We start from the raw sequence: 16,171 nt of genomic DNA, 5'->3' as shown, positions 1-16,171 counted from the left end.
GAGAATCTTCTATGAAGCAAGTAAATGTTTAAAGATCATTATTGTGACAAACATTCTGCAGCATATCCATGAAAAAGGTCATTTGCAGAAACTGTTATTTTTGTGCAATTATTGACAAAAACACAAAAATGAAAAGAAAAAAAAAATCTGACAAGTTCACAGACTACTACAAAACAACTAAACTTTGTTATACTTACCATTCTTTTCATAAAAATAAGAGTATTTTTCATAAATATCATTTATTTTGTTGTAGAATGCTAATGGTTGGTTAATTTAAGGACAAAGCATACATTAGAATGAACCATTTGTCTTTATCTTTAGTCATGTGGATACACACAAATAAGCTAAGGTAAATCTCATAAAACAGAATACACTCACCAAACTGTAGCCTTTAGCATTTTTCAAACTTTTAGAGGTTACCAGAGCAATAAAGTCTCTCAGCGATTAGCTGTTTTTAGGAGACCCAGCGGCGATACTGGAAATATGGTGATGTCCATCTCCACTAAAGACTTGGACAGCTTATATTTACCCATATTGATCCAGTGGATGCAGCAAAATTGTGATGATAGCTTCCTGCTTCAATAGCCTGAAATAGAGTCCTGGTAAATGTAATCGGTATCCAGGATGAATCACACCACAGTGTTCCAGTTACAACATAAATCTGAAATGTCGCTTTGAGTTTTGTCTGTCCGTATGTCTTGAAATTGTTCTTTGAAAGCCTAATGTAATCATACCTCAAATCAAACATGCAAGTTTATCTGAGATGGTCCTGCAACATAGTCTGTAGAGAATGCATCTAAAATTACCTCAGGAACAAAATTAATAATTAAATAAATTTCCCCAAACACCCATGAATCCTGAGTATTGCACTTTTGAAGACAACCTGGGACAATACATCAAAACAAGAGCAAAGCAAATCTCCCTCTGAGGTTTTCTTGAAAAATGAGAATCATTGAGAGCTAGCAGGCTTTATGCACTTTACTTATGTAAATAGAAACAAAACACCATAACTGTCATCATAATGATTCACACTGAATGTTTCTGATGAAAACTCATCAATCAATTAATATTAGCTCTAAGTCAATTATGTTCCAAAATGTTAGTAAATAATATATGGTTCATACAAAAACCGTCATAACAGACAGAGCTCGGTCAGTGTTAATAACAATCAGCGTCACTTTAAGTGGAGCAATCTCCACTTATGTCCAAGTCTCAAGTTTTCAACTTCAGTAATCATAATAAAAAAGATGAATAGAGTACGACTCTATTTGTTAACTCAGACCTAACATCTACAGTATCTTAAATTTAATTACTGTGACTGAAAATCGATTTCAAGTAAACAATCTGGGCATCTTTACAGTTTCCCTACATTGATGTTTTGACTTTCTCCTTTGAGACGAGAAAGAAGGCTTTAGGTTATCGTTAAATGTGAATAACTAAGTGTTAGACCACAGACTGTGGCTATAATTGTAGAACAGCACTGATGGAGTTTCATGACCCCTGGACTGCAGAAAATCCATCGTCTCCCACTATGTAATCTCAGACCAACAGCTCAATCAATAAGAAAGTCTTTTGTCTAACAGGTGATGTGAATGGTGATGGGACTGTGGTACAAAATGAAAACTATCATGAGGTGCCTCTTGCTGGTAATATATTATTCAAACATAATTTAGCACTGGGAAATAAAAATAGTTTGCAGTAGCCAGCAAGATATTCATTTTCATGGTTTCCTTTTTATCTATGACATTTTAAAATGTTATTTTTGCTGCAATATTGACAGGCAATCTACATTTTAACAAGCAGCAGTCTACTTGAATTTGATCGGCCCCATTACTCAGTTTCGAAATGGATTTATGAATTATTTTCATTACCTTCAAAGGATTACAAGGCTCAGCTGCAAAACTCACATAACTGACTTTTTCATAGGCTATAATGCCTTCTATATTATTGAATTTATTTATGAAACCAAGAGATATAAAATATAAAAAGCCACATCTACTTTTCTTATAGCGTTTCAAATTGTATTTGACTTTGCAAAAAGCTATAGTTACTGTTTCATAGAATATGACACAAAATATACCCAGAAATGTTTTAATTTATACTAATAAACAATCTGCAAATGTTGTTTATTATAATCTCTGAAAATTCACAAATCTACACTGTGTACTAAATTATTATGCAAGTGATTTTTTCTCAGATTTTCCTAAATAATCAATGCTAAATGATGGTCAGTATAATTTTCAAGTCATGAACTATTACAGTATAAATCAAATTTTACTGAACAAAGCTCCCCATGAGAACAGTATTTTTTTCAAAAATAAAAAACTCAAAATGCACTGTTCCAAATGATTATGCACAGCAGATTTTCTAAATATTTTATGGATCATAAAGAACTGCAAACAGTCATTTTTGAATGTACAGCATTAAGAGGCTAAAATCAAAAGCTATTTTAATCAAAAACAGAGAAAACAAACCAAGTTACATGTTAACATAGAACCCCTTCTTTGATATCACCTGCACAATTCTTGCATCCATTGAACTTGTGAGTTTGTGGAAAGTTTCTGCTTGAATTTTCAGAATATGAAGCTGTTTTCATATGAACTGCATCCCACCCTCAGATCTGCTGCTTGAGGAAAATGCAAATGTTCTCAATAGGGCTGAGGTCAGAGGAGGATGGTGACCTCACCATGAGTTTCTCCCCTTTTATGCCCATAGCAGCCAATGACACAGTGGTATTTCTTGCAGCATGAGATGGTGCATTGTCATGCACAAATCCACAAATCTTTTCACGGTACAATAACGCTTCAGTTTTTGTTAAATATGTAATGTTTTCATCCCTTGTCATACGGCACTACACTATCTGATGATTTTCATCAGCAGAGAGATCCTATCTCTTTCTCATATTGCTTGAAACTTGTGGCGTGCTTAATAATGTGGAACATCCTTCTTAAGTAGATTTCCTTTTGTTGAGCTCACCACACAAACTAATCAACCAGCTCTCTGAAATTAATTAGTGATTCAAAGAGCCCTGACAAACAATACAAATTGTGTTGTGCTATAAATTTAATAGCACAACAAAAAGTTTTATTTGCATAACAATTTGGAACACAGAGTAAAACTAAGAAACAGACTTATTTTTGTGTGACAGATAAATCTGAGTTTAAAAGGGGGTCGGTCAATAATGCAAAGCGTTTTTAGGGAGACTTTTTTTATTTGTCCAGTTGTAGTTTAGCTAATCCACAGCAATATCAATAATGTCTCTGTAGCACCTTTTCCTACAAAATTTATCAAATGATTAGCAACAAATCTTCAAATCTGCTTACAAATAAAAATATTGTTTGCTGATGAGATTTTCCTTTTCCACCTGACATTTTTCAGTCACGTTGCTTAATTGGTCATTGTATTTTAACTGCGATCCAGAATACTGTCTCTCCAGCACTGTCTCAAACTCTAGCTGCTTAAAAATGGCATATTTAAAAACTGTTTGGCTGTGTTTATGTTTTTTTTATATCAATTCATTTATTTTCTGACTCAAAACTCTGATCTGCAACCGTCGTTGAAGAAATTCTTCAAGGTTTTACTTTCTTAAATTATAGGCGCACATCAGTCTCGGAGGCTTCTCTGAATTGTTTGAAGCCCCTGATGGTTTGTCACTGAAATAGCATGTCAATAGAAGACAGGCTAGTAAAATATGTGAAACTTGTCACTCTAAAGGATTCCTGTGTATAAAAATGAGTAAAGAGTTAAACAGATATGGGATTTTTATGATGCTTCTGTTCAGCAAAACTGAGCAAGACATAATTTCAGTTTGAAGGTTTTTTTTATTTTGGAAGATGCGCCTTACAAAGCGTCTCCTGGGATTTTCCCAGCGCAGATACTCGGAGATATTTACAATATCTGAATATGAATTGAGCAATTTCCCTCCGGAGTTTAAATCCCTCTACACGAATCATGACAGGATGTTTTAGTCTGATCTAAACCACCTTTGTTTTGAATACCTTCATGAAGGTATTCTGGGGCATTTAATTGTCAGTCGCCCAGTGTTTGACCACTGAAAGAGGTTGTCGGAAAATAGTTAACACAACTCAAATAACTATGTTAAATAAACCAATCAAGAACATTTTCCCAACGTTCTCCAAAGTACTCTAAAATGCAATATTTTCAGATCTATTCATAATTCAAAAATTCTGTGTGAATTTTCTCTCTGCTGTCCATATGGAATACTGCAGCCTTGTCTTCCACAATTTACATTTGTTTATTTATTCATTTGTTCTTCATTATTTATTTATTGTCAAGAGGGATCAATAAAAAAAAACCCAAAAAGATGCAGATATGGATTGGCATTTAAAATAAAATCCACATTCTTTACCAACCTTAATCGGTTTTTCATCAGTCTATCTACTGCAGTTTTTCCCTCCTCCCTTTCACACAGCAGCAGCCTTTCTAAGTACACTTACACATTGAGTTTTCAAGACACTTGGCAGCATCTTACCACACAACCCTTGTGAATTTAGACTGTACTTTCTCCCCATGTCATCCAAGAAGTGTCCGTACCATCTGCTGCAGGACTCTGAAGTTAGATTCCTGTGACTTTAGCTGCATGTTATGCTGGAGATGCTTTCTTGGGATTTATTGGTGCATATTAACCTGACTGTCATATGAACTCCTAAAAACATTAACATTATAAATTGTTTACTTTCTTTCTACTATCTATTTCTCTGCTGCTCTATAGTTTGAGATGTAATAGTGAAGAGGAGGCATTAGTATTTCAAAAGATTTGGACCAGAATCAAATTTGAGATTTTTGTTGTGTTTTTCTTTACTTTTTATGTATCAAAAGCAACAATTTCACCTTTGACCAATATTCAGTAAAAAACCCAGTGAAAGTTGGAAATCATTTAAACTTGAAATGTTGTACAAACAGTGACAAATCCTGACATAGCAAATATTTTAATGTACTTTTCAGATAAACATGTAAATATATACCTCAGTTGGAATTGTATTACCATTGTTACATAATAAGACTTTAGAAACTAAGAGGAGATGCTTGGTTTGCTGTGAGTAAGTGGATTTTAAAAACTTTCAACCATTTAAAGATTGGATAATATTTTAGGTTAATTAAAGACCCAAGTGAGTAAGAGGGATGATAACCTATATTCCCTCAACCTTTATTGAAACTTGAGAATCACTCATAATTTTCTCATTAGTGTCTTCATGTATTAGATTATAAGTCTTGAAAGGTTTTACATTATCAACCTGAGTCCTTTTACATAGAATGTTGTACATAGTAAGTTTTTCAATACTTAAATATCCTGAAAGTATGAAAATGGCTAATCAGGAATACAGAACAATTTATAAAATATCCTGCAGATATTTCAAAGTCTTGACATAATCAAGTCTTTACATTCTTGTACAAAAACAATAAATTCTGAGGACAAGTAATGATAGAAGTTTTAGCTTCATTCACAAATCCATTGAAAATTTCTAGATAATCAGGCTCTGAATGTGCAGACATGGTTTGGCTACTTTTGAATAAAGTATTAGGCATAATTTTAGAGGAGTTTATTTATCTGTTCATATTTTGTATCATCTGGGGTATAAGTGTCCAATTCTCAAAGGCTTGTGCTCTTTGCACCAAGCAGGCTGTTCTCCAGAATATTGTTCATAATTCATGAGTGTAAACAGCAAGTCTTAAAAAAGAAACCTGCACTGCTAACTTGTGGAAAGAGCATGGAGTGAGTGCAATACTAAGCAATGATAGCCAAGAAAAATAAGTGGTTTGACAACTTACAGATGAACTCAGCCCATATTCCTGGAAACTACATGCAATAATTGAAAAATCTGATACATGTTTATTTAAAGTTACACCCTTTGAAGGAACCATTACAGTGTCATTTACAGTCAGCAGCTCTGCTTTGCAGACATTCATATTGGAATATTGGAAAATATTTTATTTCATTCTTGTTGAATTTTTATTTGTTGGTGCAGAAAATGCTAAAAAAAAAAAAAAAAAGCAAGAACTGCGTTTCAGCAATAAGAATGCAGATGTTCTCTATGTATCCTGCTGCTTAGACAAATCTGTTTAGCACACCATGCTGTTCCTGTCACAGAATGACTTAGATCGGTTTGATTAACACAATCTCCCACCTCACACTCTCCAGTGATTCGGTCAGTGATTTACAACACAGAGTTTATGACACACTGTCTCTTACTCTGTTGCTCAACAGATAAGATTGTTGCTTTGGGGCTACAAATTGGTAACCGATCCCAGAGACGGCCTCTGGGGAAGGGAGGGATATTTTGGGATCATGTCTTGTAATTCAAACCTTGTTATTCCTTTTAACGAAGGAGACAAATACAGCACTTTGCATTCTCTATGCTGTCTGTTGTCTTTTTCTTTTCTCCTCTCTGGTTTAGGACAGAAAATAAGCAGACTTTAAAAACGTTCCTAAAAAGGACGTTTTAGGGATTTGTGATTTGGTCTATGAGCAGAGATTTCTCAGCCTATGACTACAGATAACAGATCAGAATTGATATAATATGCTCATAATAGCTTGTAATATCACACATCTAAGTTGTCTTTCCAGTTTCAAGAAGAACCTATAAGCTTCATCCCCCTGGAACATTAAGCATTAAGCAAGAAAATGTTTTTCATTCTTTCTAGCTTTTCTGCCCATTTTCCTTATGTTAATTTATATTCGCTGAAACAAGATGGCCCTCTTAGTACTGGCAGAGCAGATACCAGGCACCAAAAAAAAGCAAAAATTGGAGCTAACAGTCAATTTGGGAGAATCAGCTCCACCTGGTTTTGCTTCTTTTTTTGTTAAATTCTGATGACAGTATTGATAAAATCCTCACACTAATGCTAATCGTGATCTGACATTAGCTATGGGACAACTTCTCAAACAAAAAACCTTTCCTAAAGTATTTCCCAAAATACTTTTGGGAAAACGTTCTTTTAAGGGGGTGGGAGATGATGGCTTGAAGATGGACCAGGTGTGGTGTCTCTCCATGTTTTATGTACATCTTTACAAAGAAGTGCTTTTGCTCTTGTGATTGAGATTGGTTCATTGCGGTGGAGTCAGAGTGACTCGGAGGACGGACCTGACTCCTAATGAAACAAAACAGACTCAAACATCCGCTGGAGGAGGGAAAGCGGTGGTTTCATTGAACACAATGTGGCTGAAATATGCTTCCATCCCTAAATGACATGAAGCAAGTGTCTGTAATTGTGTTTACAAATCTTGTCGGCTATTTGACAGCAAGGAAATTGAGAAAACTGTCACACTGAAGACTGTGTATGGGTAAAGTGTCCTATAATTGTTTTGCTGCAGCATTGTTTTTCGCTCACTAGCACATAGGGAAACAGATTGCATGAGTCAAGATGCAAATTAGATGGTGGGTTTGATTGTTCAAATGCAACTGTTGGGAATGGTGATATAAGGCTGCTGTGCTTCGACTGCAGCCAGTGGAAATGATGACAGATTCAGATTTGCTGTCTTGACAGCATTGCTTTATTATTGTAATGAATTTAGGGAACAAACACTGAAGGCAGTTCACAAATATCCATCAAGTAAAAGCTCTTAGGCAGACATGAAATGTGATTCAGAACAATAGAAGGACAATTTTTGCGCCGTTGCATTAAAAATACAAATGACCAACTTATGATAAATGGAAAAATACTTCAAGATGAAAATGTTGCTTTAAAAGTAGGCAAAAGACTGCATAAGCCTTTCAAGCAATTTGATCTCTTGAGCTTTTTTCAAATCCAATATTTTTGGACTTCTGGTATCTCAGTGTACTACTCATCAGCCAATAAACTATTTAGATATAGCTTTTGAACTGAACTTCTTAAAAGTGTTCTTATGCAACGTTAAGAAATCTGTTGCTGTCTCCTACTAGTGGTAGTACCAGTAAATATGATTTTTATAGTTTTAAAATATGTCTTATCCAAAGTTTTCTGATTTATTAAGGCAGCATCCATGTCATTCACTCCAGATTTTCCTTTTCACTTTCAGTTTTGGAAAAAAAAAGATGGTTGAGTCATTTTTGTTGTAGTCAATCTTGTGACCCTAAAGCTGCAGCCGCATAGCCATGTATAAACTATAACCTGAGAAAAAATAATGCATTGCATAAATACCCTTCTAGACAGCTCTGCATTTTTCCATCTGAATTATTGATAGAAAAAAAATAAATTGCAAAGGAGAAATATACAATGGCAGATTGCCTCCTACCTCCAGTATTAGATCAGACTGTGCTGTTTCCCTTTTTATTTTCTGCCCTTATTTACTCGGACATCAGCACTATCTCCTGTGTTGCATGAACATCAACAAATGTGTTTGCTTCATTAGAAACAGATATAATGAAAATATCTGTTAAAACAGATGTACCGTAACCTTCCTTTATGAATGTTGTATTTGGTTCTACCACGTGTTTATACCTAAAATCGCTCAGAAAACTGAAAAAAAAGACCATTTTCTAATCATTTGATTATTAGTTATTGTGTTTGGTGATTAGGTTTGATTTATTTCAAGAAGGTATGAAAATACAGTAACACTAATAATAGCAAAAAGTATTATTTTGTCCTTCCTAGTAGCTATTACTACTTTAATCCAACAATCCAACATAAATACACATTAGTCAGCTTGGTAGTCTGAAAAGTAATCTTGTTTACTTAACCAGCTTTTGTGACTATTTTTTCTCTCGAAAGGCTTTCCAGTGGCTCATGAAAAATCTGCAAATCAAGCCAGCAGTTTACCTCACATGTGATGTTTGTTCTTTGTCTCTGATGATGCTGATTTGCACTAAATGCTGTTTGTCACTTTGTTTTGGATGGTAATGAGAGGAAGGAATTTGCTGCAAAAGCCTCAGTGATGATATTAACGGTATTCATCCAAAACATAGGAGGTCGCATTGGGGAAGTGTTGAACTCAATACACACAAGTGATTTCCGAGGACACTTTACCATCTCTACAAGTAAAATCATCCTTGATGAACCCGGATAAAGCTGATCAAAGCACTTTAGCACTTCTTCATAGCTTTTTGTGAACTGTTTTAAGTGACTATTTAGATTCTTCATAAACTAATCAAGGGCTTTGTGATCCTCCTAATTAATTATGTGCCTTGGCTCCCTCTTAGTGTTAATATTTATATTTTAAAGAATGTTTTTTAATGTTTATTAGAAAGTGATTAAATGCATTTGACTGGGCTGCTGAAGTATGTAACAATGTAATAAAAAGCAAAGGAATGTAATTACTTTAATGTTCGTAAAGAGATAATCAACCAAACTGTTGTCTGATTGCATATTAATTGAAAATGTTTGGAGCATTTTTCACACTAGAAATGTATAATAATACGCATATTAATTCACATAATATGCAAAAAAAAAAAAAAAACTTCAAATTTTATTGGCAGAAATGTTAGTCGAAGACACCACAGGTGTGTGAAGTTGTAAAGATTTATTTCCTGTTTTTCCTGAACATCCCAGAGAGATTTATTATGTAAAGAGTTAGTGGTATTGGCTTTTCCTCGTCTGCTCTGGGATTATTTACATTCTCCAGCACAAAGCGTCCCTCTTCACAGGCTAGTGTCTGAGGTGATGAAGGGCAGCTGCTTGTCAACCAGTGCGTGCTTTAAACAGTCCAGGCATGCTTCCACTGTTGACACTTCCACTGACACACTCAGTGTCCTATAACACTGAGTTATAGGACATCCCTAAACTGCATTTACATTAAATCAACAATCAGGTTTTGAGTCTGATGTTACTTCCTGAATATATATATATATATATATATTATATATATATATATATATATATATATATATATATATATATATATATATATATATACTGGATAGCTCAATACATAAGGCATCAGTATATCACCCGAGAGGGCAGGGTTCGAATCCAGTCTGGGTCCTTAGGCAAGACCCTTCAAGCTACTGCCTACCTCATACCATGAGAGATACTAAGTTGCATAACATGCCGGCTCAGACGTCGCCCGGCCAAACAAGGTCTGCGTCAGGTGTTGGGGAACCAGAGCACCTTGATGACAAATGGGCTACTGGAACAAGACGGAAATGGGCGAGAGATGAAAATGTGGATCTGTTGGAATGCTACTACTCAAGTAACCCTAGTGAGAGAGGTTACATGCAAAGACTGGGAAGGAATGGTTACTTCGACATCCCAGTCAACACTAAGCACTAAACAACTAGTAGCTCAGTGTCCAACATCCGCAAACGGCAACTGCTATCACAACTTGAGATTGACGAGATACAACACAAATGCTACGGCAAAAGGGAGGAACCCGGATGTCAGGACTGTGGGGACTTAACTACAAGTCCCCACCCAGTGAGGGGATACACGGCCCCAATGAGCGAAACAGAGCTGAACGAGACAGCTGCTGACCTGAGAGAGAGAATCATGACCCGAATGACAACCAGGCCTCCCCGGCGCCAATTACAACGGCTGAGTGAAGTACCATCTGAAAGTCTCATTGAGAATGTGAATGCAGCATTGAGAACGATCCCTACCAACACCATAACAGAAACCAATGAGCTGATCTACAACTCAGCATCAGTGATCCTTGAGATACTTGGCTATAAGAGCAACCATGAGACCCAATACCCACCATGGAAAAGACGGTTAGAGGCTAAAATCAAGGTAACAAGGAGGGAAGTGAGCCAACTGTCAGAGCTCCACAAGGGTGCAATGAAAAGACCAGTACCCAGAAAGTACAGGCAGATGCCCATACCTGAAGCACTCGAGACTGCCAAACAGAGGCTCCAAGCCTTGTCCAGCCGCCTAAAGAGATACACAAGGGAGAATGAATCCAGAAGGATTAACCGGCTCTTCTCCACTCAACCAGCTAAGGTGTACTCTCAATGGCAGGGTAACAATAACAACAGAGCAGACCCACCAAGGCTGGAGACGGAACAATACTGGAAAGGCATATGGGAAAGGGAGGCGTCCCACAACAGCAATGCACAGTGGCTGATCTCTCTACGAGAGGACCACAGCAACCTCCTGAGCAAGCCCCGGTAACCATCACTGTGACAGATGTCCAAGAAAGAGTCTCAGGTATGAAAAACTGGACAGCACCAGGGCCTGACATGATCCATGCCTACTGGCTAAAGAAACTCACTGCTCTCCATGAGCGAATGGCAGCCCAAATGAACCAGCTGCTACAAAGTGGGACTCACCCTGAATGGTTAACTGAAGGGCGGACAATCCTAATCCAGAAGGATCCATCAAAGGGTCCAGTCCCACCCAACTACCGACCAATAACCTGCCTCTCCACAACCTGGAAGCTCATGTCAGGCATCATAGCGGCCAAGATAAGCAAACACATGGATAAACACATGAGCACGGCACAGAAGGGTATCAGTGTAAATAGCAGAGGAGCCAAACACAACTCCTCGTAGACCGCACAGTTGCCCGAGACTGCAAAACCCGACACACCAACCTGTGCATGGCTTGGATTGATTACAAGAAAGCCTATGACTCAATGCCGCATACTTGGATCATTGAATGCTTAGAGATGTATAACATCAACAGGACTCTGAGAGCCTTCATTGCAAACTCGATGAAGCTGTGGAAAACCACCCTTGAAGCCAACTGCAAACCACTTGCACAAGTGTCCATCAAATGTGGCATATACCAAGGAGATGCTCTGTCCCCGCTACTGTTCTGCATAGGCCTGAACCCCCTCAGCCAAATTATCAACAAGACTGGCTACGGATACCGACTCAAAAATGGGGCCAACATCAGTCACCTCCTCTACATGGATGACATCAAGCTGTACGCCAAGTGTGAGCGAGACATCGACTCACTGATCCACACCACCAGGATCTACAGCACTGACATTGGGATGTCATTCGGACTAGAGAAATGTGGTCGGCTGGTCACAAAGAGGGGAAGGTCATCCACACAGAAGGGGTCTCACTCCCAGAAGGAACAATAGCAGACATAGAGGACAGTTACAAGTACCTAGGTATACCACAAGCAAATGGCAACCTCGATGAGGTCACAAGGAAAGGAGCCACAGGTAAATACCTCCAACGAATAAGGCAAGTCCTGAGAAGCCAGCTCAATGGCAAGAACAAAATCCGTGCGATAAACAGCTATGCCTTGCCAGTAATCAGATACCCTGCTGGAATAATTAGCTGGCCAAAGGAGGAGATAAAAGCCACAGATATTAAGACCAGAAAGCTACTAACAATGCATGGAGGGTTCCATCCCAAATCCAGCACCCTGAGACTGTACACGAGCCGCAAGGAAGGAGGCAGAGGACTAGTGAGTGTGAGAACCACTGTCCAGGACGAAACAACTAAGATCCATAAATACATCAGAGACAAAGCCTCAACAGACAATGTGCTCAGTGAATGTCTCAGACAACAGGGAACGGAGGTTGAGGTGCCAGAGATACCATCATGGGAGGACAAACCCCTACATGGGATGTACCACCAGCAAATAACCCAAGTGGCTGATATCAGTAAATCCTACCAATGGCTGGAAAAAGCTGGACTCAAGGACAGCACAGAGGCCCTCATCCTGGCAGCCCAGGAACAGGCCCTAAACACCAGAGCAATAGAGGCCCAGATCTACCACACCAGACAAGACCCAAGGTGTAGGTTGTGCAAGGAGGCCCCTGAGACAGTCCAGCACATCACAGCAGGGTGCAAGATACTTGCAGGGAAAGCGTACATGGAACGACATAACCAAGTGGCAGGCATAGTGTACAGAAACATCTGTGCAGAATATGGACTGGAAACCCCAAGATCAAAGTGGGAAACACCCCCAAAGGTGGTGGAGAACGCCAGAGCTAAGATCCTGTGGGACTTCCAGATCCAGACAGACAAAATGGTAATGGCGAACCAACCAGACATTGTCGTAGTGGATAAACATCAGAGGAAAGCCGTTGTGGTAGATGTAGCAATACCAAGTGATTGCAACATCAGGAAAAAGGAGCACGAGAAACTAGAGAAATACCAGGGCCTCAGGGAGGAACTGGAGAGGGCCTGGAAGGTGAAGACCACAGTGGTGCCTGTGGTCATCGGGGCCCTCGGGGCAGTAACCCCCAAACTGGAGCAGTGGCTACAACAGATCCCAGGAACAACATCAGACATCTCAGTCCAGAAATGTGCAGTCCTTGGCACAGCCAAGATACTGCGCAGAACCCTCAAGCTCCCAGGCCTCTGGTAGAGGACCCGAGCTCAGAGGATAAGAACCACCCGCGGTGGGTGAGAAGGGAATTTTTTTTTTTTTTTTATATATATATATATATACAGTCCTACAAACAACAGTAAATCTAGAACTTTCTTGCATAAACTTAAGACATATTAGTGATTTTCATTTGTCATCAGTGTTAAGTAAAAACGTCCTGCAGTTCCCTACACTGACTTTTCTTTATTTGATCTTTTTATACCAGGTGTGGCAGTGTGGTGGCAGCGTGGAGGTCTTGCCCTGTGCTCGTATCGCCCACATTGAACGCGCTCATAAGCCGTACACAGAGGATCTGACGTCTCACGTTCGGCGAAACGCCCTCAGGGTAGCCGAGGTCTGGATGGATGAGTTCAAAAGTCATGTCTACATGGCTTGGAATGTCCCCATTGAGGTGAGTGATTGTGTTAATCTGGTTTTCATTTTTCATTTTATTGATATTTCAACATATGAGCTGTGGTTCCTACAGATTGTAGGAGTGCCTCAGGAACATGGAGCCTTCTGCAAGAAAATATCTGTCACTGTTTCCATTCCCATTATTTATGACTAAAAGTCATATTTGTATTGCAAAGTAGAAAAATTGCAAACTAAAAAGTTTGCAAATTACTAAAATGATGTCCAACTTTGCATCAGAACTGTGGATGTTTGTGTTGTGTATTAAATGCTAAGAAAGAAGATATATTGAACAGAAAGGATGAAAACAAAATAGTAGCTGCAGTTCTGGGTGAATATTCCCAGAATATTCCCAGCTAATATTGGATGCGAGTAGCAATAAAATGATTTTACTCTAATGCGACATCTTGTTGGTTGGGGAGGTGGGATTCAACCTGGAGCAGTCAATATTTATTACTGGGGGAGTAAATAGTCATTCCCTAAATCCACAAATAATTCTGAATTATTCAGATTTTATTGGAATTTAAAATTTAACAAAAATGAGATCACCAATTAATGACAATATTTAGGCTCAGTCCTGTTTAAAAACTTTTATTCATGGCCTTGCAATGTTACATTGTACAACATTCAGATAAGTGCAACCTAACAAGGTTGTGTAACATAAACGTTTTGAGATCATCATGAGGATAAGAATCTGATGAACCTAATATTTTACAAGACTGTCTTGTATTAGCTGCAGGCGGGAAGTGATGCTTGTGGACTTTGCAAATAAAATATGTAAGTGGAATATATGCCAAGTAACGGTCTGTTTCTTATTGAAAAGCTCTGGCATCGGTGTATGCAAAGCTATCTGCACTTTCAAGTGATTAAATAAGAGGAAATCTGGAAGGATTTTGTTTAAATATTTGTGAAATGAGTATAAATTATTTGGTTCCAGTGCATTTTGTTCTGAAGAACTAAAGAAGTAAGAAGAAGTTTGACCTTAGGATGTATAGGATGTTTAGATAAAATGTGCTCCAACAAGCTCTTGAATAAGATAACAACACATAATGCACTTTCAGTTTTGAAATACAAACGTTTTCTTCCTGTGATAATCTTTTTGTTAGTTGATCCTATTTATCTGGATGTACTATTTGAAGAGAATTAATGATTTGCTTGTTTAAATTTGTAAATTAGTTTCCATCAAATTAAGTTTTTATCACAAAATTATTCTCTGCAATTATATTGTTTAAAGGTATATTATGATGTGATATGAAATTACCTTTCTAAACAAAACACCACAGATTCCATCATGTCATTATTTACTCAACAAAGATGTAGTCAAATGGAAAACAATATTAAAAACTAAGCACAACTCATGTTCTCATCCACCCATTCAAACACATTTAAATTCATATATATATATATATATATATATATATATATATATATATATATATATATATATATATATATATATATATATATATATATATATATAAGATTAAGATTAAAGATAGCCTTTAATATCAATATTAAGATAGCCTTTAATATCATCCAAAACCCCACAGACAGAATTACCATTTCTCCAAGCCCATAAATGCAAAGCAGGGGTAATGTGGCAGAATACCAGGGAAGACAAAACATGGATTACATCAGTTTATTTTATTAAAACACTAAATTCAGCTAGGAATTTTATTTTTTATAAAAACCTGAAGCAACAACCCTGACTGTTAGATTTTGCATTCATCACATGTCCTTTGTGACCCATCTGTTATGACGTTTCACTGTTTTTATGGGCAGCATAGTCGTCCAATGCATGCATGCATTTTTTTCAAACGTCAAATCTAAACTTGCTAAAAGGTTTGAAAAGTCAAATACTTCAACAAATTGTGCGGCAAGGCTTTAGTGTGAGCTGTGATGTGATTAAACAAAACACCATTAAATGGTATCGTCACATCTGTCGTTTAGTTTGTAAGCTATTGATATTTTTTGGGATTTTATGTTTCTGAAACCTTAAACAATTAGTCTTGGTTTTAAAAAAATAGTCCCGAATCTATGAACACACTGAGTAAAATACCAAAAACAGCTAAATTAAATTGGAGCAATAAATTACAAACTCTTTCCAGCTGCCACATCCTTTGAGGGTCACAGGCTGAGAGTGATCAGTTCTTTTCCAATTTCAGATGTTTTCTTAAAAAAAAGGCCCCGGACACCATTTAAACACCCTCATGTCACTTCCAGAGTGCTCTGAATTAGATTCGTGCTACAGAATAACTAGATGCTTAATATGCAGTGAAATGTTCCAAACATAGGCAATAAAGACATCCAAGCTGGAGGCTGATAATAAAACATAGACAGATAAACAAGGAAAGGCAACTGGATTAAAGCTGTGACTTGGTTGAAAACTAATTCATATTATTCCAAAAGCTAAAGCTGATTTAATAAAACCAAGATATTTCTCATTTAATTTAATCATATAAAGTTATTTAATTTAATGAATATCTAAGATTGTATATGGCAACAGCAGTCCATATTTAGAAAGAAATGCTTAGTTGTGCTCGACATCTTGATATTT

General features: G+C 37.3%; 1 protein-coding gene across 1 annotated transcript in view; it reads left to right on the top strand.

Annotated features, from left to right (window-relative positions):
- galnt18b (UDP-N-acetyl-alpha-D-galactosamine:polypeptide N-acetylgalactosaminyltransferase 18b) overlaps positions 1-16,171 on the top strand; it is a 79,563-nt gene that overhangs the window by 50,839 nt on the left and 12,553 nt on the right. Inside the window, exon 7 of the mRNA XM_055036715.1 lies at positions 13,430-13,615. Within this exon, the coding sequence (XP_054892690.1) occupies positions 13,430-13,615 (186 nt within the window). The remainder of the gene's footprint in view (positions 1-13,429; positions 13,616-16,171) is intronic.

The sequence above is a fragment of the Poeciliopsis prolifica genome, unplaced genomic scaffold, assembly GCF_027474105.1.
Source record: "Poeciliopsis prolifica strain line A6 unplaced genomic scaffold, Auburn_PproV2 SCAFFOLD011, whole genome shotgun sequence".
NCBI classification, from domain to species: Eukaryota; Metazoa; Chordata; class Actinopteri; order Cyprinodontiformes; family Poeciliidae; genus Poeciliopsis; species Poeciliopsis prolifica.
The sequence above is the reverse complement of the archived record's forward strand: the minus strand, read 5'-3'. Positions and strand labels throughout refer to the sequence as shown.